General features: G+C 25.0%; 1 protein-coding gene across 2 annotated transcripts; it reads left to right on the top strand.

The window, feature by feature from the left end:
- The first annotated feature begins 28 nt into the window (after nucleotides 1–28).
- On the top strand, nucleotides 29–26,089 carry LOC112686299 (protein crumbs). 2 transcript variants are annotated; one of them, XM_025558513.1, is made up of 38 exons: nucleotides 29–327; nucleotides 1,851–2,218; nucleotides 2,309–2,495; nucleotides 2,560–2,685; nucleotides 3,881–3,982; nucleotides 4,051–4,167; nucleotides 4,311–4,428; nucleotides 4,500–4,638; nucleotides 4,715–4,925; nucleotides 5,440–5,559; nucleotides 11,019–11,233; nucleotides 11,863–12,037; nucleotides 14,410–14,643; nucleotides 14,706–14,933; nucleotides 14,998–15,078; nucleotides 15,141–15,290; nucleotides 15,542–15,690; nucleotides 15,777–15,858; nucleotides 15,929–16,042; nucleotides 16,109–16,268; nucleotides 16,989–17,174; nucleotides 17,246–17,465; nucleotides 17,527–17,769; nucleotides 17,848–18,060; nucleotides 18,124–18,298; nucleotides 18,385–18,695; nucleotides 18,775–19,044; nucleotides 19,116–19,637; nucleotides 19,700–19,925; nucleotides 20,792–20,955; nucleotides 21,021–21,196; nucleotides 21,253–21,426; nucleotides 22,851–23,038; nucleotides 23,118–23,236; nucleotides 23,311–23,467; nucleotides 23,540–23,703; nucleotides 23,767–23,871; nucleotides 25,609–26,089. In XM_025558513.1, exons 1-38 carry the CDS (start codon nucleotides 306–308, stop codon nucleotides 25,828–25,830), a joined length of 6,933 nt encoding a protein of 2,310 aa, XP_025414298.1. In that variant the 5' UTR covers nucleotides 29–305; the 3' UTR covers nucleotides 25,831–26,089. The 2 variants fall into 2 exon arrangements, with proteins under 2 accessions (XP_025414298.1, XP_025414299.1); XM_025558514.1 differs by lacking the exons at nucleotides 11,019–11,233; nucleotides 11,863–12,037 and having other exon boundaries at nucleotides 25,609–26,088.
- The last annotated feature ends 523 nt before the right edge of the window (nucleotides 26,090–26,612 follow it).

Raw genomic sequence — 26,612 nt, forward strand, 5'->3', positions numbered from 1 at the left:
AAAAACAAAATTCCAATGTTTATCTTTTTCCGTTTATCGTTCGTTCATATGAGTTAATTACTTAACAGTGTCATTACTCATTACGTTTCATTATTGGATGTAACTTTTAATGTTTGTCACTTTTTTCTACACAACCGAATTAAATAAACTTTGGTAGGTATTGCGTGCTATATTAATCTATTTGTTGTGAGCAATTGAACCTTTAGGGCTGTTGATTTGAATGCACACGTCTGCAACACGTACAATTACTTGACTACGTTTATATACAAACTATGTTACAGCTATCCATACATTAATTAGATATAATGCGGTCCATTATTTTCGTTGGTAAGTATTCATTATTAGTAAAATAGTTAAAACTATGAATATATTAGAGTATATGTTAAAGTTATTTGGTAATTAGTATGTAGTGTGTTGAAGTTACTATTCATCTAGTTACATAGAATGTAAATAACCTGTTGTAATGGAGATTATTCTTTTATATTGGTTTATCATTGGTTTACATAGGTAATTTCTAGTTTAATAAAAGTTCTATTTAATTATTAAAAGTATTATATTACATATGTACCTGTTATCAAACTTTAATTTAAGCCATTCAAGTTTGATACTATATATTGAATAATATAGGTTTGATTTAATTATTTCTATTTTTTCTTAGTTATTTCTTTTTTATAATAATATTTTACATTTTTTTAATATATTGAACAGAAATTTAGTTTATTATATTATTAATTAAATGTATTAAATTAAATATAGTAATGTTTTATATAACAAAATCATAAATGTTATTTAGTATTTTATTTTTGATATTAAATTAAAGTATTGGATAGATTTCAAAATCAAAGTGGCAAATACAAATATAATACTTATATTTTAAATGTAAGATTTATTTTGTAGTTATTCTTATTTAAGATTATTATTATAATTTTCTTTCATATTGTATTATCCTAATAGTTATAAATAATAAATAGATTAATAAATTATATTTTCACTCATTTTAAATAATTTTAAAAATATTTTGTTTGTACATATTTATTTAGAATTAATATAATCAAATTAATATTTTTTTATGAATGATAACAATCCTAAAACAATTTTATCTTAATCAAATGGGATAATATAAATATTTTAAGCTAGACTTAACATTATAATATTAAACTAATATTTATTATATTTTAGTTTAATATTTAGTACGTTGTATAATTATGTAAAAGTACTTATGGATATAGGCTTAATTTTATAGTCAAATAATAATGTAAATTTTTGTAATAACATATATTTTTGTTATTCAAAGTTAAATTTATAGCCATTAGCATTTTTGTGTTGTGATAATAAAATAAAATATCTGGTGACAAGGCTTCAACTGGGTAGAAGAACATGTTAAAAACATTTTCAAAACATAAATATTTAGTTATATTTAGTTATAACATGTCATAAAACAATTGTTAAATTAGTAATGTTAAGTATATTTGGTTTAATCATACTAATCGAATAACTAATATTATACCAAATAAATTCTAAAACAATAAAGCTTTGAAAAATCTAGTTTAAATTTATTATAATTGAAGGGGAAGGTCAACTTTTAAACTGTAGAAACTTCATCAGCTGTAATATAAGAAAGGGATTTATTTAATAGTTAGGACTTTTTATATAACTGATATTATAAAGACAGAGAATCTCATTAGAAATTATTACCTCTAGGCTTTCCTATAATAATTATTGAAATATATTATAGACTTAGATTCATAAATCTATATATTATCATAACTATATATTATTTGTAATTTCAATATTTTATTTATTTTATTAGATGTCAAACTTGAAATTAATTCAAAAAATTTTATTTTTAGTAAATTTATTTGTGCATTTGATATGTACAAATACTCAGAAACCTGGAACCTTTGATAGAGAAGGCTATTTCAATAGTTCATCTTGGTTAAATTTATTCCCCTCTATTTCATTACACAAACATGTAGGATTCAGCTTTAGAACATGTACCGGAGGACAAATATTTTCTCAAACCAATACTTCTGCTGAGTTTCCATTCACAGAAATCTCAGTTGCAGTTCTTCATGATGGCTTATTATTTACAGCATTTCTTCAAAATAGACATTATGAATCTAAAATTCAAGGAGATTTTTTTGATAATTCTTGGCATAATGTTAACTTAATATATAAGCTTGGAGAATTAATAATGTCTATTGATGGCTTACAACAAGTAAGTTGATATATGAACTATTCATTTATGTATAATATAATTATTTTTATAAAATTTATCAAAGTAATAAAATTGTATGATTATTTTAAGGTTATAGCAAATTCAACATTTAATTCTGAAATATTAAATTCAGATATGGTTACTGATCAATCAGTATTAAGAGTTGGAGACAGTTTTGAAGGTTGTTTATTAGAAGGACCAAATTTTATTTTTAATTCTTCTTTAAATCAAGCTTATAAAGTTATTTGGGGACACTGTCCCTTAAATAGCCAGTCATGTATGTATTTTTTGATTTAATTTTCTAGTTTACATTTTTTTTATTCCAAACATAATGTTTTTAGGTACAGGTTTTGATTACTGTTCTCATGCTCCTTGTATGATGCATGGTATATGTGTTCCAAGACAAAATAAGTACCATTGTATTTGTCAGCCAAGATATTCTGGAAATAATTGTGAAATTGACAATGGTAAACTTCTGTTTTTATTATTAATGATCATTATACTCTATTTCATGTAAGTTTATCCACTTTTGCGCTCACTCACTGAACCATCAAAACTGTTAAACTTTGGTAACTACCAAGTGCTTTGTGCTTTGAGTTAATAGTTAATAGTTACGAATATAACAATTTCATTTTCACTGGCTCTCAAACATGTGTAAAAGTTATTATTGAACAACAAACACGTATGAAATATGGTAAAAATATTATAATAATATAGTACATTAGCCATGTATAATGTCATATAGTTATGGTCAGTGCTCGAATTGGGAAAAATTAAGTAGAGGAGCTCAGTCCAACGATTTGAAAACTGCGTTCCATGTGAGCAATTATTTAACACAGACCTGTGGGGGGATTTTGTCCCTGCCCCCCCTTCGCCAGCCTTACATATATTTTGAATGCTACTTTTCAGCTAAACTAATATTTAAATTCCAAATATAATATATAATATATTTAGATAGCAATACCAACATCCTACATGTTACAATAGAAAATAAAAATAAAATAATAATTAACATAACTGTAGGCGATCAGGTAGTCTCATGAATCGAATGATATAATCATATATTTGGTTTTTGTTTTTATCTATTTTTACTCTTTAGTGCGGGCCATGCCCTTAGAAGATTAGTTGTGGCGCGGGCATTTATTTTTTTCTGAAATGATGATATCGTCGATCGCCAATATTAATAACAAATCCTACAATGTATAAAGTATAATATACCAAATTCACAGACATTGATATTTATATTTCTTCAGAAATTATGACGTTGTCCCTTATCATAACCACCATATAATCTTTAATTATGAAAATAGTTTAAATATTATAAATCGTAAAATTCGTTTTCAAATTGACGTGAATTGAAATTCACATAAAAATTATTTTGGACATCAATTAGGATGAACGTGTCCCTCCGTTCCGGTGAAAAAATATAGTTGGGATACGTAAAAAAAAATACAGGAGCTCCGTCCCACTGCGCACCCCCCAATTCGAGCACTGGTTACGGTCAACACTAGTGCGCATAGTTACATTTTTGAAAAAGGCTGCATGGTAGCAACCAATTTTTGTCAATTGAATGGGTAAACTTAGATGTAATTAAGTAGGAATTAATGTTGTTTTATTAATTTACATAAATAATGGTAGTTATAACTAGTTCTTAAATTTTAGGATCACCCTGTCTTAAACTAAATAATCGTTGTATGCATGGACAATGTGAAGAAATAAAACATGGTGAAGATTTTATATGTCATTGTGATAAAGGATTTACAGGTGAAAATCATTCATTTATAATTATTATAATTTTTATTTTATTTTTTTTTTTCATTATTATTGTTTAGGTAAATTTTGTGAAATTGAATTATCTGCTCATGTTTGCGATAATAATCCATGTAGAAATAATGGTACATGTGAACTAGCTTTAGGAGAGAAAAGTTATGAGTGTAGTTGTGCACCAGGTTGGTACATTTGGTTTTATTATCAATGTTATTTAAGTATCTGAATAATTAGATGAACATTTATATTATACTAAATTATTAGTATACTGCATTTGTCATTATTAATAATTATGATATCAAAAAATGTTTTTTATTTATTTTAGGGTTTAAAGGAGATGACTGTGAAATAAATATTAATGAATGTTTGTCTAGCCCTTGTCAACATGGTGGTATATGTATTGATGGAATTAATAACTATACATGTTTATGTAGTAAAACAGGGTAAATTAATATTTACTTATTTAATTAATTTAATTTATATTTTTATGTATTTTATATATTTGTACATGTAGATATAAAGGAATAAATTGTGAAACAAATATAAATGAATGTGAAATCAATCCATGTTCCAATCATGGTATATGCTTTGATAACTATGGGAGTTATACATGTCAATGTCAAACAGGATTTGGTGGAATGAACTGTGAAATAGTAAATATTTACCAAATTTATTATAGTTGTATAAATTATGCTTATGTATTTGAATACTTTAAATGTGTTTGCCTAGGATTTGAATGAATGTATATCAAATCCTTGTCAAAATGGTGGTCAATGTAGAGATCAAGTTGGAACATATGAATGCCGATGTGCTCCTGGATTTTTAGGTAGAAATTGTGAAATTGATGTTGATGATTGTGAATCAGCTGTTTGTCCATCAAATTCAGTTTGTGTTGATGGTGTTGCATCATATTCATGTCATTGCAAATCGGGGTATACTGGTAAATAAATTTTATTTATTTACGGACCGTGGTTAGTTACTTTATAGTGCATATTACTTATCATTGTATTTCAATAAACTACAAAATACTTGTAAAAACTAAGTGCTTTTAGAACTAAATTCTTATATATACCTCTTTCACCGCTCATTATTATATGGAAGTTGCATAATATCAGTAAAAACTGATCATTCGGTATATTTTTTTTTGGAATGGAGAATATAAAATAATACAAATAGGAATGTTCAAAGAAAATGTAAATTATATTTCTTTCAAATCATTATTAAATTAAACAAATTTGTGGTTCAGATTAGAAATTATTATTTATAATTTATTATATCATTTGTATATAAATTGTTCACTGTTACATCAGATATATTATTTAATTTATTAAATTTACATATATAATTAATATTTTATATTAATATAATTGATATGTAATTTACATATATTAATGTTAATTTAAATCCTATAGACAAATTATAAAAATCTATATTTATATAATTATTTTATTTAGGTTTGCCACCAAATTGTACTGAACAAACAGTTTGTAGTAGTAATCCTTGTCAAAATGGAGGTATATGTATATTACTACAAAATGGTCAATATAATTGCTCATGTTCTCCAGGATATACAGGTATTTACATTATTTTAATATAAAAAATTAAACTGTTTTGTATTTGTACTACTATTCCAAAATATATTTATTAGTCATATTTATAATTTTAATTCTATGTACAATGAAATAGAAAGTCTAAGTTCTATAAATCGTTTATTTTTTCACTACATAAAAAAAATAAGATAAATGCTTTTATTATTAGTCTTAATACCTTAAGAGAACACCACACTCGTATGTATTGTCTCAGTCAACTACACATACAACATAACACATTTGTGTTAAGTATTTCAAATGTAGTGATGCATAAGTAAGCTTTAATATTAAAGTAAACTGATCTATAATCAACTTTAAGGGACCAACATTATCTGTGTTTTGTTGGTTGGTTTTTTTGATATTTTAATTTTTATCCGGGTTATGAGTTATTTTAATTGTAATATTTTACATACTTACTTTTTCTGCTCAAATGCGCAAGTTGTAATATACCATGCACAAATTAACACCTTGCTAGAGATGTAGGTAGCATATGATCAAGTTGCATATTTCAAATGTATTATTTAAGAAAGTCAAATATCAAAATGTTTAGTATTGTTGTGTTCAAAACCACAAAACTTGGATGTATTACTCAATTAATCAGTATCCTCTAAAACTTACCTGCCTTCAGTTCTTCTACTTATGGCTGTATGCTCTAATGCATTTTGTTATTTATTTTTTATTTCCTATTATATTTTTAAATTTTGAGAGCAATTTATTAGTTACACTATGATTTTATTATTTTTGAGTAATATAATATATTCAGAAGGATTGTTTCAATCATCATGAAATAAAAAGTAAAAGGTATGATGAGTGTTTTTTTTTTTTTGTACTTTAGAGGTTAATTTAACTAATTTTCAAACTGTTTTTTTAATAATTGCGAAAAATTATAATAAAAACAGCAATATTAATTGCATACTGGTTTTTGTAGCTCAAAAAATAATATTAGTATAGAATTTAATATATACATAAGCAAATAGTTTATATATAAAAATAAATAAATTAATGCTTAACCTAGAGTATTATTACATTTATAAAATATGGCTGGTTTTTAATTAAAAATTCATCATCATACAAAGTTAATAAAATTGCAACTGAATATGAAAAAATGGGTGGCAATTTATTTTTTCACTTAATACTTATTTTACATTTTGTTGTGGATAGTATAATTTTAAAATTTGACTTATAGAAAATTGAAATTTTCATGTTCTCAGTAAATGTTGATATAATAGTTTTGTGGTAATGGTCCAATATGCGACCTATGAATGCTACTCAACCTACCGATAAGTTTGAGTTGATCTACAGGTTTCTTTAACGCGGTTATTGTTGTTTTGGGCATTTTATTTTTGGTTCGATATTTGTTCAATATTCCAATGTTTTTCTCCGATAGGTATTTACAATCATTAATAATGTTTTTATTGTCCTCAGTTAGTACAGTTCCAATTTCATTCGTATGTGGCGTGCGCTCATTTTGTGATTTTTTATTTGAGTTTTATTTTGTGTGTGTGAATTTTTCTAATTCAACATGACATCTACTATTGGTCACCTATATAGGCGCATTATTAGAGATGAAGTGGTATGCAGGGACGCCCACAGAAATGTAGCTCAGGGGGGGCAAAAAAATTGTAAGTACCTAAATACTTTTAGGAAGATTTACTGCTACATATTTCATCTACTCATATTTTGTATTACTATCAATAATAATTTTTTAAAAATCAAAACTCATTTAAGTTTATATAAAATTACATTATTAGTTATTAGTTTTAATATTTATAAGAAAAAATATAATAAAGTTTAAACAAAAAACAACTTTATTTGATTGAATTCGCATCATATTTTATTATTTTATTCAAAAAGTAATGTCAATCTCCTTTTGTTTGAAGCAAATAAATTAATTGAATCATCATTTGTTGATTAAAAAAATGTTAGATACTTGTTAGATACAAGGATTGTCGAATAGTCACTGAATACCCAAGATCAGCTTCATGTAAAATAACTTCCAATTTTGTAAGGGACCCGAAAATCTCAGGGGGGGCAATGGCCCCCACTGGCCCCCTCATCCGGGTGTCCCTGGTGGTATATGTTCAATAATTTAAAGACTGAAGGTTATTACTGGCCGATAATCCGATGACTTGTATATAGGTGAAAGACAGTGTTGTATGTAATGGCCAACTTGTGGAATATTTAAGAATTAATAAAAAACAAAATTCTGATGGCACTATGAAAAAAGTAGTAACATTATGATGTGCAAAACGGGGTTGCCAGACTTACCAATTGATTCGTAAAGATAGTGACTTTTTTACCTACACGGCCATTGTAATAGTCAACTATCATTATGTGAAATAATATAATATTAAAAAAAATAGGGCGTCTCCTTTACTAGATAAACAAATCCAAGAAGAGTGGTGGAGATTGTGTCAAAATCCAAAAACTATGTTTGATGAATATTTGACCTATATGAAAAATATGTTACATAACAATACGGACTAAAACAATACATAGTTATTGATGACACTGAGAAGTGGAATGAAAAAAAGGTTAGGTAAAATTATTTGCATTTAATTACATTTATAACGTAGTTCGCATATTGGATCTTAAATCAGTGTGTAGGTCGCATATTGGACCGTTACCAGTTTTGTTTTAATGAAAAGTATTAATATATAATACAAAGTTCCATATAAAAATGTATTGCTGATGAAGAAAAAAAATTGAGCTTTATTTCAACAAGTATTTTTACAAGAGTTTGATTACCTAAAACATTTTGACAAAATTAGATATTTTAATGAAATTCCATTAAATAATATTAGTTATTTAGTTTTTATTGTATAATGAATGGAACCATTATTTTGTATTAGACAACTAGTAGAGAAGTATAGGGAAAAGGATAAAAAACTATGCATGGTGTATATAGATTTAGAAAAGGTATATGACAGAGTGGCACGAAAAGCCTTAAAGTGGACATTAATGAGAAAAGAGATCCCAAAAATATATATAAATTTGATTTAGGCTATATATGAAGGCTTGAGAACTAGTGTCAAGAATTTGTGTGACGTGACAAAAGATTTCAACATAGGAGTGCATCATTTTTATATATAGTTATATTTTTTATTATACTACATGTATTAACTATATTATTAAGCTACATTTCATGAAACTTAATATTAAAGAAAATTTTATGGGACTTTGACTTTCTATTTAATATATATATATATATGTATGTATAAAAACATTAAGTATATTCCTCTAGTGGCGCTTATGTCAGCTGAAATATCTATGTTAAATTTCATAATATAAAAACATATCATGGTCAACACACCAAGGTTACATTTTATATCAAAAACTTAGTTTATAATATTTACTTAAGAAATTAATGTATTTTATCTATAAAAATATACAGTTTTAGGTATCTCAATCTGTCATTATATATTAATGTTCTTATGGTTTTATATAACTATTGGATACTGTTGGTGCCGCATTTTAGTACCATAGTTTACATTAAATATTAAATGTGATGTTATGTATAGTTGTACCTTTTTTTTTTTTTTGGTTTTGAATCGATGGGTAGACTTTTGTAATACTTCCATGACCCATGTATTGTAACACCTACTCACTACTAAATTATATTTGATATTTTTTATAGGTTATTTATGGGATTGAAAACAATATTATTTCATAGATCGCAATTTTAATTTTTTATAAACGTTTGAAATTTAGTAAAATTAAAAAAGATGTGTTATAAGCTTATGTATAACCACTTTTTATTATTATTATTTTCTAAATTTAAATAAAACTTCAGGTCTCCTCATTTAAAGATTGTTTTCAACGTTTTATTGTTAAACCAATATTTTTAAGATAGAATTGGTCTTCTGTATCTGTTTATTATTTTAATAAATTAGAGCAGTTTCTCAACCTTTGTATTATGGCGACATACTATTAAAATATTTCATACTTTGTGACACACAATAATAAAAATAGAAATCATGGGTAATATTAAATATTTATAATTAATTGATGATGTAAAATTAAAAATAACAAAAAAAAATATAACATAAAACAGCATTTTAATGAGAAATCTGTGACTGATATTTCTTACATATTGTATCAATACGCGGTAAAATCTTTGACAAGGCTCCTCTTAACTCTTCTTCGACATTAATTAATCTTTCCTTTTTTTTGTTTTTAATTTCGTTCAATGTAGAAAAAGCTATCTTGCACAAATATGACGTTGAAAATGTTAATAACACAGAAAGTGCCAATTTTGTTAAACTCGGATTTTTTTTTTTTTGTGTAAATCCAAAATTCGCCTAGCCCGAGCTTATTAAACTTCATTTAAACAGTGCAATCGTTTATTAATTCTGCAAGTTCTTCTTTCCCTTTTAATAAAATATGTAAGGTTTCTAAACTAGGATTAAATGGATTCCTCACCCAATCAAACATTTTAAAATTCCAGCGATGAAAAGTTATCAATTAATAAGACTCAGCAATTAAATAAAATTTTTTTTTTTTTTTGAGCTATCAATTGGGCAGTATAAAAACTAGTTTCTTGTGCCTTATTTAAAATGTTCACTGATTTCAAAAATTGATTTGATAGTAGTTTTTAGAAACTCAAAGCCAATGTTTATCAATTAGAAATACGATAATGATAAAATTTATTTAAGTCAATAGCTATTAATCTATTTTTATTCATCATAGAAATTATATCTAATACCTTTTAATTTTTGTAATAAGTTTCAATAATGTTTGTACATTTTGTGTCATTTAATATTATTACTCCAGGCAATACATTTGGACTTACCTGGCGACACACTGGTTGAGAAATGCTGAATTAGAGAGTTGAGTTATTCATTTTCGGTTGTAACTTAATTAACTATGATTGCCAAAGTTCAAATGAATAGTTTGAATTAAAACTTAATAAATCTACTTAATAACTAATATTCATAAATAATTTATCCTATAAACAATTTGTTTAAATTAGGTTAATTATTACAAATATTTATAATTATTAAAATTCACCATTAAAAATTAAATTATTAAATTATAGTTACATTAAAGTGATAAATTAAATTACAAATGTATTTTTAAGTCCTTAAAGTTTTTTAAAAGATTTATGGCATCTATTCTAAAAACTATTGGTTTTCATTTGAAAAATTTGACTGCATAATTCCATGATATAGAATATTTCTACATATCAGGCATTTACATTACAAAAATCTATTATAGAACACATTTTTTTAGTTTTACCTAAGTTCATATTTTTATTCTTAATTAAATAAAATATTTATCATTAATAAGATAAAATGTACTAGTTACTTATGTTTCTTAGAAATTTTAACTATAGATTTTTAAATAGTTTGTTATCATTTGTTTATAAATGTTTGAGTTTTTTTTAATTAGTAATTAATTATTGCACAATATTGCATGGGTATAGTTATTCACAATTTTTACAGGCGCTTTTTGTGAGCATGGTAATATAGTAGCTCGTTCGCATGCTGCTGATGATGGTTGTGTAATCATGCCTTGTTTGAATTTTGGTACTTGTATACCCCAAGGATCTAAATATGAGTGTAAATGTCCTGCCGGTTTTACTGGTCGAAATTGTGAAATGACTATGAAACTATGCAATTCTAGTCCTTGTCATCATAGCATGTCTTGTCGTGATTATGTGAGTTTATTTATGTCAACTGTAAAAAATTGAATTAATCAAATTCCTATATGAACAGTGGCGGCTTTCATTTTTTTAAAAATATTGCTCGAGCATTATTTTTGATTATGTAATATGAATTTGTTATTGTATGGATTTGTTATTGTTGAAGCAATGACTTAAAGCATTTTTCTGAAAGATTCATGGTTAAATATAATTTAAATTAATCCAATTTACACTAACATATTAATCACTTAAATTGCAGTTTATTGAGTGAAATATAAATTCGACAATAATTTTTTTTTACTTATATATTCATAGAGCACAACAACAATTAATTCTTTAAATACTAGCTTGTACATTATTAATTAAAATCCTTCACAGTTAATATTAATAAATTAATATACACAATAATTATTTGTTGATTGTACAATTGTTTTTATAGAATTAAAAAATATATTCTATTGTAATTTAAGTGTGGAAGAAGGTTTAACAATAGATAGGTTTTTAAAGTTTGATGAAATGAAATACCAATAACTTAAATTTTTAGTATGCCGCCTCTGTTATGATGAACATTTGTGTTCTTCTTTTTGAAAATTCACTGCACCTTACATTTTAAGGTTTCACCAAAATTATTTTATCACTTGTAGGCTGGTGGGTATTATTGTGAATGCGAACCTGGTTGGTCTGGGCAGCAATGTAATCAACGTTCTAGTGATCCTGGTCATGCTTGCAGTCTAAACACTTGTGCTCACGGTGGAACTTGCACTTCATTAGTTGGACAAGCTGATCTTTTCCATTGTGATTGTCCCCCAGGTTTCACTGGTAATAAAACTTGAAACTAATAAAAAAAATGTGAAATTGCTTTTTCAAACCATTATAAAAATAATTCACTTATTTATTATTTTAATTGCATCTAATTTAAAAAGTTAAGGCTTAATTATAAAATTATAGTTTATTTTTATTTTTAGTTTAAATTAATTAAAATTATTTTAATTGATTTAATTTTAATTTAATTTAAACTTAATTTAAGTAATTATTTTCTAATTTGATCTCAAAAGCCAAATATTAATTAATTGTTATTATTAACATTATTATTTAATTTTATGTTATTTTTAATCAAAAACAATGACATAGCCTGACAGAATTATAATCAACTGTTATTTAATTATTAATGTAAAACCAAATTATATTAAAATACATTATAAATTAAACAAATTTCCATTTTACTCTTATGAATATCTTAGTTTCCTTAGAATTGGAAATAGCTATTAATATGTACAGTTATATATTATTTATATAACTGATTATAATTTTATTTTTAACTATTCATTAATATAATAATTGTAGTTTATTTGTGTGGTGTTGAGCTAACATTACTATTGGTATGTCAATTTTAAGGTGATATATTAGTGTACCATAATTTTTTTAATACATGTGTATTGAAAATATTGGATGTATTGGAATTATTAAACACCAAAAGTACAGTAATTAAAATTTTATTTTTCGATGTATGCCTTTATTACTTTTTGTATTTCTATATAAGATTTAAATTTGTCTACCTTTATAATATAATTTATTTTATATGTAAGATGACGATAACTGTAAGCTAAAATAATTACATTTATAAACATTTTCATTGATAAAAGTCAACAATTTAAAAATAAACTAAATTATATTAAGCAATGTATTTTAGGTTAAATTTTAATATTGTGAATAATACATTCAATAATTTTTTTATTACTAGGGTTGGGATTTTATAGCACTTGAAATTGCATAAATATGCGCTATAATATTACCTTAAAAATCGCTAAATAAGCTCTAAAAATATGCAATAAAAACAACAAAAAAAAAGAAAATTTATTATTTAATAATTTTATACGAGCACACGAGATGAATGTGGACTGTATAAAGCGATTATTCTACACTCGTTCATTGATAATCGGCTATTAGTAGATTTGGTAAAAATCACCAAATAAACAAATAAAATCAGCATATAACAAAAATTAAAACCAAATAACTAAAATGAAATTATTGTATTATATTATACCTCCCTATATATTATCGCTGTAATTATACAGATTTGCATCAACGTAATCGGTCTATTTACTTAATCTATATATTTATAATTTAATTTAAAATTAAAATTTTGAATCTTGAAAATTCGATTAAAAAAAAACAAAAAACACGTTTACCAAAATACAATTTCATAAAGTATGCCCGATTTTGATTAAAACACAGGTAAAAGGCAAAAAAGTTTCAAAAAATCCAAAAAAAAAGCACTATAAACTAAGAAATGCAAAATATGCAAAAAAAAGCACTATAAACTAAAAAATGCAAAATATGCAAAAAAAAGCAAAATAAAATTTTTTATTTGAGTTCTCTGTATCATGAAACACATTTTTAGCTTACTCTGCTATTTTTTAAGTATCTCATTAAAAATATGCAAATGCTATAAAATCCCAACCCTGGTTATTACTAATAATTTTGGCGTTTTTAATATTTACTTTGTTTTTACTAAAGTCATTAATTTATATACTGAAAGCATTGTCTATGTTGGTGCTTATTACAATAATACAGAATTATCAGCAATACATTATTAAATACACTAAAAGTACTAAAATTACTCTATCAAAATATTGTTAGTCTAATATTTTGGGTATAACGACTTATATCACAGCTTATAATTTCACACCAAAATACCGTTATTGAAAATAAATACCATCAGCTTTGAGTAGGGATGTATATTTTATTTTAATAAATGTAACTTGAAACTACATTTAAAATTAAATTTCATATTTATTTTATTTTAACTACATTTCTTTATTTAATAAATTTTAATAATATAAAAAAAAAATGTTAACCTTATTGTATATAATTTATATTTTTAAAACTATTGGTATTTAGAATAATTTTAACTATGTGGATGATATTCTATTTGTAGAATATTTCTTTAATAAATTATTAATAAAATAAATAAATATCAATTAAACATTGTGAAATTTCCATTTAATTATTCTTAATATGTATTTATATTAGTTTAATAATTAAATTATAAAATATCATAATAATTTTAATGAATTAACTATTTATTTTTAGTAAATAAAATAATTTCTAAGAATATTTAACCACATTTATTATAACTATTCAATTAATTTGTATTTGTATAAATATTTTATATAATTAAATGATTATAGGTCAAACATGTCAAATAGATATTGATGAGTGTTTATCTAAACCATGCTTAAATGGTGGTTCATGTCATGATCTTATTAATGGTTTTCGATGTGATTGTACTGATAACTTTATGGGTGCTTACTGCCAATTACCATTTGATGCATGTACTAAAAGTCCAGGACCCTGTTTAAATAATGGTACTTGTTTACATAAGACCACATCTCTGAAAGATTATTACTGCATGTGTTTACCAGGTAAAATATTTTTGTATTATTTTTACTTCAAGTAAATTAACATTTTTAATATTTTTATTTAGGGTTTGAAGGTAAAATTTGTGAAATTAATGTCAATGAATGTCTAATGGCTACCTGTCCTACGGGGAAAGTTTGTAATGATGGTATAAACACTTATGAGTGCATATGTCCTGAGGGATATACTGGAGAAAATTGCTCAAAATTATTAAATGATTGTCCATGTAAAAATAATGCTACTTGTATCGAAAATATTGATGGTTATACATGTCATTGTACATCAGGTTTTACAGGTGAAATATAGTTATTTATTAAATGTTTTATTAAAACAGTTCATAATATAAAATATATGCTCAGGTATATATTGTGATCAAGATATAAATGAATGTGAAGCCAATAAAGATATATGCAACTATGGGATTTGTGTGAATACTAATGGTCTGTAAAACATTTATTAACTATATGTGTACATGCTTAATTTATTTTTAATATTATTTTAGGGAGTTATCAATGTTTTTGTCGTCCTGGATTTGCTGGTAACAATTGTGATGTAGATTTTGATGAATGTTTGTCACAACCTTGTTATAATGGTGCAACCTGTGAGAATAAAATTAATGGTTTTAATTGTATTTGTCCTCCAGGATTTACTGGTATGTTTTGATTATAATATTTAAAAATATGTTATTGATTTAGTTTTATGATCTTCTTCTTATTATTTTTGAGTTTATTGGGCCTTTAAGCCCATCCAGTCTCATATATAAGCTTCCATTGTTCTCTGTCTAGTGCTAAGTTTCTCCAATCAGATTTCCTCCCCATCTATTCTATATCCTTTTTAATGATGTCTTCCCAACAGCCTTTTACTTTTAGTTTTTCAATCAAATTATTAAATTGCATTTTATAGGTAAAGTATGTGGAATTGATGTTGACGAATGTAATTCAAATCCTTGTTTGAATGGTGCTACATGTATTGATAATGTTGCATCTTTTACATGCTCATGCCCTATTGGTTTAACAGGAAAATTGTGTGAAACAAATATTAATGATTGTGAGGTTAGTATTTATTAATATTAATAGATTATAAAATTTAATTTAAAATGTATTTATTACTAATCATCTCAATTATATAATGATTATAGTCTTCTCCATGCCAAAATATGGGCCTATGTATTGATGGAATTAATAGCTATAAATGTAACTGTTCAAATACAGGATTCGAAGGTATGTGTGTAGAATTAATAATTTAATGAAATTTAATAAGTATACATTATATTATTCTTTTTAACAAAAGGAAATCATTGTGAATTGAACATCAATGATTGTATTCATAACCCTTGTATGAATAATGGTACTTGTATAGATGGAGTTAAAGATTATTCTTGTAAATGTTATACTGGTTATTCAGGTAATATTGAAATTATTATGTTATTTGGTAAAAATTAATGACTGTGTTAATTTTAATTTTGTTTAGGAAAAAATTGTGAAATTGATATAAATGAATGTGAAATTAATCCTTGTCAGTTTGGGGGTACTTGTCTTGAACGTTCTAATTTATCATTATACAATCTAACAGATAAAAAAAATCTTTCAGCAATATTTCAGCAAGAATTCAACTATGCAACTGCTAATGGGTAAAAGAGATAAAAGTTTTATTTTATTTTTAATTATTGACATAAAATAATTTTTAATATTCAAAACCTTTTTATTTATTATATTAATATATAATTAAATAAATAAAAGCTTAGCCGTTAGACCAATTTAATATTAAAAATTCATTGTCAGGTCAATAAAATCGCGACTCTTTTATTGACTATATACCTGACAGTGAATTTTTAGTTTGAAACCCGTCATATTTTACAAGTATAGTAATACTCCAGGCTATACTTTTATTAATTTATTTCTATATATAAATTATTTGTTTATTTATCTATGTTTAAAATTACGAGTATTAACCATTTAATAATTTTTAATTTTAATTTAATTTTTATTATATTAAGTTGTATTTAACAGAAATTTAGAGAAGTTGAAATTATTATAATTTAACTGATAAAAATATATAATTAATAGGATTATATTTACAAAAATTACTTAATTAAAAATACGTAATAGTTCTTATATTTAAAAAAAACTTAATAACTTAATAACAAGTTTTAAAATATAAGATCACAAATTTTAGTTAAAAAATTTTTATCTAAAAAGTATCTAACAAAATTACACTTATTTTTAATCATTATTTAGATTCTCTTGATTTCTAAAGTATTTTCCTTTTTATGATTATTTAAAAAAAAAAAATATTTATATTATGCTATCAATTATTTCTATATAATTTTTTTTAAATATATCTATTTTAGATTTGAATGTCTATGTTTACCTGGTACTACAGGTATCAAATGTGAAATTGATATTAATGAATGTGATAGCAACCCATGTCGTTGGGGTAGTTGTGAAAATAGAATTGGTGGTTATGCTTGTTTATGTGATGAAGGGTTTGAAGGCGTGTACTGTGAAATTGAAATTGACGAATGTGAAAGATTCAAGTATGATAAATATTCTTAAACATCAAAAAATATTTAATTTTGTTCATAAATTTATCTTGACATTTTTTTAGGCCATGTGATCATGGAACATGCATTGATCGGCGTGCTGGTTATTACTGCGACTGTATCCCAAAATATGGTGGTAAAAATTGTTCTGTTGAATTAGTTGGATGTCAGAGTTCACATACATGTTTAAACAATGGTATTTGTAGACCATACTTGATTGATGAGACTGAACATCGTTATAATTGTACATGTCCTTATGGTTTTCATGGTGATATTTGTGATAAGGTTAATTTAATAATAATTTAAAATTATGAAATAAGTACTTAATTGTCATATTGTATTTTAGACTACTACTATGTCACTGACTGGTGAATCTCGTATTGTGGTTAACACCACCAGGGATGAAGGTTATGATATATCATTTAGGTTTAAAACAACATTACCAAGTGGTCTATTAGCAATTGGTGGTGGATCAACATTTTATATATTAGAGTTGGTTAAAGGTCGTTTAAATCTACATTCTAGCTTATTAAATAAATGGGAAGGAGTATTCATTGGTTCTGAACTTAATAATAGTCAATGGCAAAAGGTAAATCACATTTTTTTAGTTTATTGTTTCATTCATATTCTAATTTATTTTTTTACATTTTTTTTATTTGTTATGAAGGTATTTGTTGCTATAAATTCTTCACATTTAGTACTGTCTGCTAATGAAGAACAAACTATTTACCCTATTAATTTAAATGAAGGAGCAAACCCTACACATACTAGTTTTCCTACTACCTATGTTGGCGGAACTATTGCAAATTTGAGACTATTACCCCACGGACCACCATTTTTTATTGGTTGTATTGAGAATCTACTTATAAATGGACAATGGGTTGGAAAATAAATAAATAATTTAAGAGAAATTCTATGCTGTAATGTTATTTAATATTTTTAGGTTTTACCTGATGAAAAAGTAGAAACTATAGGCTTAACTAATGTTGACATTGGCTGTCAAAGAAACGATCAATGTTTCCCTAACCCATGTTACAACAGTGGTCATTGTACTGATTTATGGAAAACATTCAGTTGTACATGTGAAAGACCATATCTTGGAAATACTTGTCAATATAGTAATTTTTTCTTATTTTAATTATGTTTAATTATTGTTAAAATATTGAAATATTATCTATTTTTATCATATTATTTTATTTAATAGGTTTTCCAGCAGCAACATTTGGTCATGAGAATATCACTAATAGTCTTATTACTGTAAATGTGTTTACTTTAACTAAGCGAGCCGTTAAAAACATTGTGGACATTTCTATGTTTATACGGACGCGTCAATCTCGAGGAGCAATATTTTATTTAGGTTCTACACCAGGATCGGTAGCATTTCCTGATGAAACTCATATTGCTGCTGAACTTGAAGGTGGTGAATTACTAGTCAGGATACTATTTAATGCAACTCCTGAATCGTATACTGTTGGTGGTGTAAAACTTGATGATGGTCAAAATCATTTGATACAGGTGAATTAATGATCTAAGAATATTTAAAACACTTGATAATGATAGTTAAGACTTAACTGATTAAAAATATTATGTTAAGGTTGTTCGTAATATTACATTGGTTCAAGTGAAAATAAATGGAACTGAATATTTTAGAAAAACTATTAGTGCAACTGGTCAACTTGATGCCCAAGTTCTTTACTTAGGAGGTTTTCCATCTTCTAAACCACTAAAACGTGATTTATCAGATTCAACAATCATTATGGATAATATTTTACCTCGTCCTAATACAATAGAAAGACATATTCGTCAAACAGTTGATAAATTGCAAGGGATACCCCACTTTAAAGGAATCATTCAAGATGTTCAGGTAATTTAATTTTTAAGTGAAATATTAATTATATTTATATATTTATTTTTAAATTGTAATTTACATTTTAGATCAGTAATGGATCTCAAACAATGATAGTTGAATTTTATCCATTAGGCATAAAGAATAAGGATTTAGTTGTACCTAAATCATTTGGTACTGTATCGTTTAATCCAAAGGAAATTGTTGAGGGTATTGTGTCTGATGACACATGTTTATCACAACCTTGTCATAACTCTGGGACATGTTCTATTACTTGGAATGACTTTACTTGCGATTGTCCTTTGGGTTACAAAGGAAAACAGTGTCAAGAAATGGAATTTTGTCAAATCGAAGATTGTCCTTTAAATAGTGAGTGCCGAAATTTGAATCACGGATATGAATGTGTAGCCAATGTTACATTAGATGGTCGAAATACTTCTGAGCCACTCTTGCAGTATAATTTTGTCAAAGGACAACAGGTTATTCCATTGACTCATATTGAAGTTAGTTATAGAACTAGAACAAGTGGCACAATTATGTACATTTCTAATAAGAAACAAAGCAGTGATCCAGAGTTCCTTTTTTTTTCAATGATTGCTTATAAAGATCGGGTACTTAAAAATAATATATATTTTTCTTAGAATTTTGTTTTAATAGATTTTTCATATTTCAGTTAATTATTGCTTGGAAATTAGAAAAAGAAAGTTCTATAATTATGAGACATGTGCATAAAGATCATTTGGATTCAGATTGGACAAATATTATTTTTAAAATAATTGATAATAAAATTCAAGGTGGTTTAGTTGGTGCAATTGATGATTCAAATCAGTATATACTTGCTGGAAATTTTTCATATTCAAATTGGGTTGAATTGGTTTCTTCGAATCCAATTCTTATTGGTATGTATAATTTTACACATATATATTTTTCTATTTACAATATTATTTCTAGTGCTTATTAAACATATTTTTTTTTTTGTACATTTCTATGAAGACTTGCTATGAATTAATCATATAATTTCATAGAAATGTAAAAAATGAATCGCCTCTAATTCATTATTCATTATTTTACCAACATTATTATTAATAAATAGTGAAGTAATATAAATTATATTTAAATGGGTTTGTCACTAAAATTTTGTATATGTGTTACAAAATGTCATAGATTTGCAATCAGTCTAGGGGGGCCCCTATACTGTATCTTAAAGGTACAATATTTACGTAAATATAAATTATACAACTGATTCTTAGATTTGAAACAAACATAATAAAGTATTAATCCAATTAGTCTGTCTTTTCCAATTACATTTTGTAGGTAATATTTTATTCTTTTTATATTAGAAATGTATCATATATAATATTATCAAGTTAAAATAATAAATATATTCCGTGAAATGTTTTATTGATAAATTGAAACTTCAGTTATTATCAACAATTTGTAAAGAAAAAATATAATAATAAAGAACAAAATAAACTAATTAAGGTTTCTAATTTTTGATTATTTAAATTATAAAATTGTGGTTTAATTTTTGATTGTGTGCTTTTTCCTATAAAAATAATTCAATCCTCAATTTTACTGGTTTGAAACCTTCAGTTTTATAAATTTGTTTAATTATTATCACATCAAACAACGTTGGCTTTTGAGTTATATATTATATTCTTTCACTTTTTTTATGTTTATTTTTGAATCAAAAAGTTAATATTTAGTATTAATTAATTAAATATTAGTTCATGCTAAAAATTATTAATAATATTTTGTTTCTAAGGTAGGGGAGAGCACTATCAAAATTCATCTGAAAATAATGTGGAACATGCAACGTATATAACAGATGCAGATACAAATTCATTAGATATGATTGATTCTGATGAAAATATTCGTTTTGAAGATGTGATACAACAAGATATAACTTCTGCTGGTGGTTTTTATAAGGTATTAATTCTTAATTGTAACATTTTATTTATATTAATTATTTATTTACACTTATTATTTTATAGGGCTGTCTTGGAGAAATAAGAATTGGAGGCTTGTTGTTACCTTATTTTACTCCATCTCAACTTAATACTAGTAATGAAACTGATTATTTTGAGTTGTCATCTCATAGTTCAATCGCAGAACATTTTGATTTAGATTGTTTACTTTGCTATGATTCTGAATGCAAAAATAATGGAAGGTATATTTTGTATTTCATACACTTAGTATTAGTTATTTTAAAGCTTTTTATTTTAGATGTAAGAAAGCAAATGAATCTTATGTCTGTGAATGTGAACCTGGTTATGAAGCTGATGACTGTTCTGTAAATATCAACGAATGCTTGTCTAATCAGTGTCAACATGGAGCTGAATGTATTGATGGAATTGCTAATTATACTTGTTTGTGTAAAACAGGCTGGACTGGTTTACTGTAAGTTATTATTTATTGATAAGTAAAGAAGAATAGACCCAATGTACAATTGAGTAACATAAATATTACAGCAGTTGCTCATAAAAGTTATATTATGTTAAAAATAGTACTTTTAATTAAATGTGTTCTATTTGGATCTTATTCTCGTATTTTAATTTCAAATGATGAATTTCTTACTTCAAACTCCTTGCTTGTTTCATCTCTTGTTGATCCAATTTTCTATACTTCATTTTTAGTACCCAGTAGGAAGTCTTCTTTTATATTCCTTATACTTAAAGCTATATTCAGGTCATATGTTGATGATGGTTCTATTTTTTTACTCTTCCACTTTATCTGCTCACCTTAAAAACACAACTCTCTGTTTGATTCTTAATTCTGCTCAGCAATAGAGGCATTATGTTTCACTAGTTCATCTAACCTTGAAGTTGAATGCTCCTGTTGTCCCATTAAAATAAGTAACCACTGCATGACCAAAGAATTCCTATTCATGAATATGGATCCAGCCTGCACAAATGATTTATTTACAATTGATAATTCCAAATGTGCTCCCTTATTAGCCTTCCTTTCTTACCTTTTACCTTACACCCATTACGTAATTTCCAATCTTTATTTCTATTTTATCTTCCTTACATTGGATTATTCCCAGATAACTTTTATGCCTTTTCCTTCTACTTGTTAAATTCCTACTTAAAGAATTTATTTCCTTCAACCATCTCTGTCAACTTATTTTTATGATAACATCGCTGATTTTTCTTTCTATATGTCATACCTGAAAATCTCCTCTATTAAAATGCATTGTTCAATAATTATCAGTACCTTCTAATTCATTCTTATACTGAGGTCAAACAAATAATAGTTATCATAACTATTTCATTCACAATTTACAAGTATACCTTCAGATCAACTCCCCTGAATCACCTCTTGTTTTCCTTATTAAATCTCTAATTTTTCTTCATTATCAATACAACCTTACCATATCTGAGTAACTATTTATGTTAACATCAACGTTAATAAAAGTTCTCATCAGTTTTGGGTTCCAACCAAATTGTTATTCAAAATTTGATCCAAATTATTTTATTTTCTCACTCATTATGCTACCTGACACTGCATGCAATATATCCTCAATAATCTCCTCTCCAACCCTGGTTTTCTGCTTTCCTTTTTCTCTTTTCAAAACATTCTTATTTTTCTATTTTTTGTTCCTTGGTTACTACATAACTAATATTTATCTTTCTCTTAATTCTTGTTTCCTTCTTGTCATACACACAATTATTCCCTTTATATTTAATGCTATCTTTCTAATTTAAGCTCTAAATTATAGTTAAACCCTTATCCATTCTGTATTAGTCCCAAGTATAATTGCTAGCAGGTACTTAATATTAACTTTAAAAATAAAAATAAATATATTTAATTTTAATTTTCAGCTGTGAAATTGATATCAATGAATGTGAATCTAACCCATGTCACCATAATAGTATTTGTATTGATCACCTTGGTAAATTTGAATGCAACTGTTCAGATGATTATGAAGGAGAAACATGTGAACAATTAAAACTTGTAACATGTGATAATTCACCTTGTAAAAATGGTGGCAACTGTTTTAACAATTATGGTATTATATGAAAAAAAAATACTATTTGTTATATAATATAAAATTAAACATACATTTATATAATTATGATGTATTTTAGATCCAGCTACTGGTAATAATTACACATGTTCTTGTTTGGAAGGCTTCTCGGGTACTTCATGTGAATTTTCATTTTGTGATATATATGAATGTCAAAATAATGGTATATGTAAAAAAGAGGTATTACATTTATCTTCAAATCATTGTTGTTTAAGATTATTATAATGAAAAAATAATACATAACCAATTTACAGGAGTCTCCATTCTGTAAATGTCCAGTAGGTTTTAAAGGTCATCTTTGTGAACAAAATATTGATGATTGTTTAGATAATAGTAATCAACTAAAATGTCATCATGGTGGTCAATGTGTGGATGGTATCAATGAATACTCATGTAATTGTACTGGAACTGGTAAGAAAATAATGTAACCATTATTTATGCAAATATTTAAAGTTCAATAAATTATTTTATTTAAATATGTAGGATACACTGGTGAAGATTGTACTATAGATATTGATGAATGTTTTGATCTTAACATACAATGTAGTCATCGAGGAGAATGTAAGAATACCGATGGTTCATTCATTTGTTTATGCCAAAACAATTTCTGTGGCCATTACTGTGATCTACGAAATCCATGTTTATCTGTAAGCTATTTAAATTAATTTTAATTGAAGGCTTATTTTATTTTATTTTTTTATTTTCATTAGGAATCGCCTTGTAGTAATGGAGGTACTTGCCAAGAACGATGTACTGATTTTTCAGACTATGAATGTTTGTGTGCCAATGGTTATGTTGGAAAAAATTGTACTGAGGTAAGAACTATTGTATTTATCTTTATATATTGTTGCATTTAAAGTTAACTAATTTACTTAAGACTTAATTTATTTTTATTTTTGGTAATTTGTATAATACATATTTATTCAAATTTTAATGATGAATTTAACATAATTTACTTACATATTTTAATATTAATTTTTAAAGTAATTGCCAAAATGTATTATTCAGATATATTATCTTTAATTTTTTTGAATGTCCCAAGCTTTTCATTAAGATCAACTTATACATTTTATATTCCTACTCAAAAGCGCAACTATTGTCTTTTTGCTCTGATAAATTGTATGTTAATATTGAGAAATAAACTTGAGGACTTGGATTTATTTTTCCATACTCTTCACGAATTGAATAACCATTTAAAAAACTATCATAATGTAATGTATTAAATTGGTTTTAATATGTTTTATTTAAATGTTGTAACTTTTTGTTATTGTAATAATTTAAAAAAATTTAAATTTTTTTTTTCTGTTTTGTCTAAAACTATTTTTAATTTTTGGAATTTAATATTTATTTATGTAATTAATTTTTTTTAATTTTTAATATTACTAATTTTCAAAATATTTAGATATATATATATATTTAATTTTGAATTTTTTAGATTTACAAGGTATTGCATTATCATTAGGGTTTGGATTATTATTGCATTTGCATATTGTTTGACAATGATTGTAGAATAGTCTAAATAAAATATACATTTGTTTTAAGTCATAACAGATTAAAATACAAAAATTTTAATTGCATTTTTTCGCATATTTCGACGTTTTCTGTGTGAAATACATATTTGACCAATTTTGGGAATTTAATTGTTCTTTATAGCATATTTATGCAGTTATCATTTCATGTTATGCAGATTTATTTTAAAGGTTAACATAATTTATTTTTTACTTTCATGCATCAGTCAACATACCTAATCATAGAATAAGTCAGGATAGAGCCACAAGGAAAATAACTAATTGTTCCTGTGTATTCTATCGGTTACCATATATCATTTAGAGCAGGGGTCAGCAAGTAATTTACATTAGAGCCCTAAAGTTTAAAATAATAAATCAATGAGGTCCAGTGATTAAAATATTTTTCAAATCTTTATATTTTATAAAATAGTAGTATAAAAATAAAAATAATTATTTGATTATTACAATTCATTTATGTTAAAAATTACAATATTAAAAGTATGAAAATAAAAGTTGACAGGGTCCAAGATTATTGCCTTCCGCGGTCCAAATTTGGACCGCGGTTCACCAGTTGCCGAACCCTGGTTTAGAGAATCTAAACGGAAAATTAGTATTCAGTTTGTATTGAACATTGTAGGAGAAGATAAAGAAAATGAAATTGAACATATACAATAACATAATAATTATAATATAATGATTTATATTACTATTGTTGTAAAAAAATACTAATTAAAAAAAATTGTCTAAATTTAAATGAATAAATCAATTTTTTTAATTATCATTAAAAAAATATATAGTTGCATGTTTTTGCGCATATTTTGATTATTTTAAGTGCATATTTCCTACAATTTGTATGCAATAAGTCCCAAACCTCAATTATTACCGAGAATATTTAATATAATATGATGATAACATTTTTTTTTCATCTTACCTTAATTTTAGACAATTTTTAAAGATAGCGGTAAAGCTTATACATATATTATTAACTTAATAAAAAAATTATATTTTATTGCTTTTATAATTTGAACTTTTTTGTTATTTTAGTTGCCTATTATTCACAATTATGCAGATATAGCATTAATTGTTGGTCCAATATTACTTATTCTTCTCATTGGTGGTATGGGCAGTTTATTTGTACTTTTAATGATGGCACGAAAAAAAAGAGCAACAAGAGGTACATATAGTCCTAGTTGTCAAGAATATTGTAATCCTAGAGTTGAATTAGACAACGTACTGAAGCCACCACCAGAAGAACGACTTATATAATTATTGATTATTTATTTTATTTAAGAACAAACATGAAATTGCTCGGAATTTCTTACACATTTAGGCAGTTTATTTTTAATTTTTAACTCTTTATTAATGATCTCCTTACTTTTGTTTAGCGGCCATTTTTATACCCTTCATTTAATTTATCATACATTTTGTGATTTTTATTTAAATTATAATATTCCAGTAAACTCGTATGTATGTTTAACAATTGTATTATTGTATTAGTTGTCATCCAATTTAATAATATCTTTTTGTTAACCTATTTTTTTTTTTTTTTTTATAATATAAACATTATCTCTATTTATAATGGTTACAATTATAAGTCAATAATTGTAATAGTTGTATTGAAAAACGAATTTAAAGTAATAGATAAAATTATTTTATGGGTAACAAAAGATAGTTAAATAGATAAGATTTTATTTTATTGTACTTAATTTAAAAAATAGAAAAGTCTGTTATATGTTAATGTTACTCTTAAAAGTAAAAAAAAAAAAAATTATTCAGTATTATTCTTAAATGTTACAATTTTAGTTTAGAAGGATAAAATATATGTTTAGTTTTTAATATCTTCATAATTTTTGTTGGAACAAAATGTCTACTTTAATTTAATAATTTGTATATTATTGTCTTAGTATACTTCAACATTTTTTATTTTGTAAAAAAATTTAATTTAATTTATAATAGTTAATTCTTTGGTAAACAATTAATTTATGTAAGTAAAGGTTGCATTCCAAATTACACTAGAGCAATTTTCAAATAATTATTTTTATTTCCTA

The sequence above is a fragment of the Sipha flava genome, unplaced genomic scaffold (genome assembly GCF_003268045.1).
Source record: "Sipha flava isolate LNK unplaced genomic scaffold, YSA_version1 303_pilon_pilon, whole genome shotgun sequence".
In the NCBI taxonomy this organism is placed as follows: domain Eukaryota; kingdom Metazoa; phylum Arthropoda; class Insecta; order Hemiptera; family Aphididae; genus Sipha; species Sipha flava.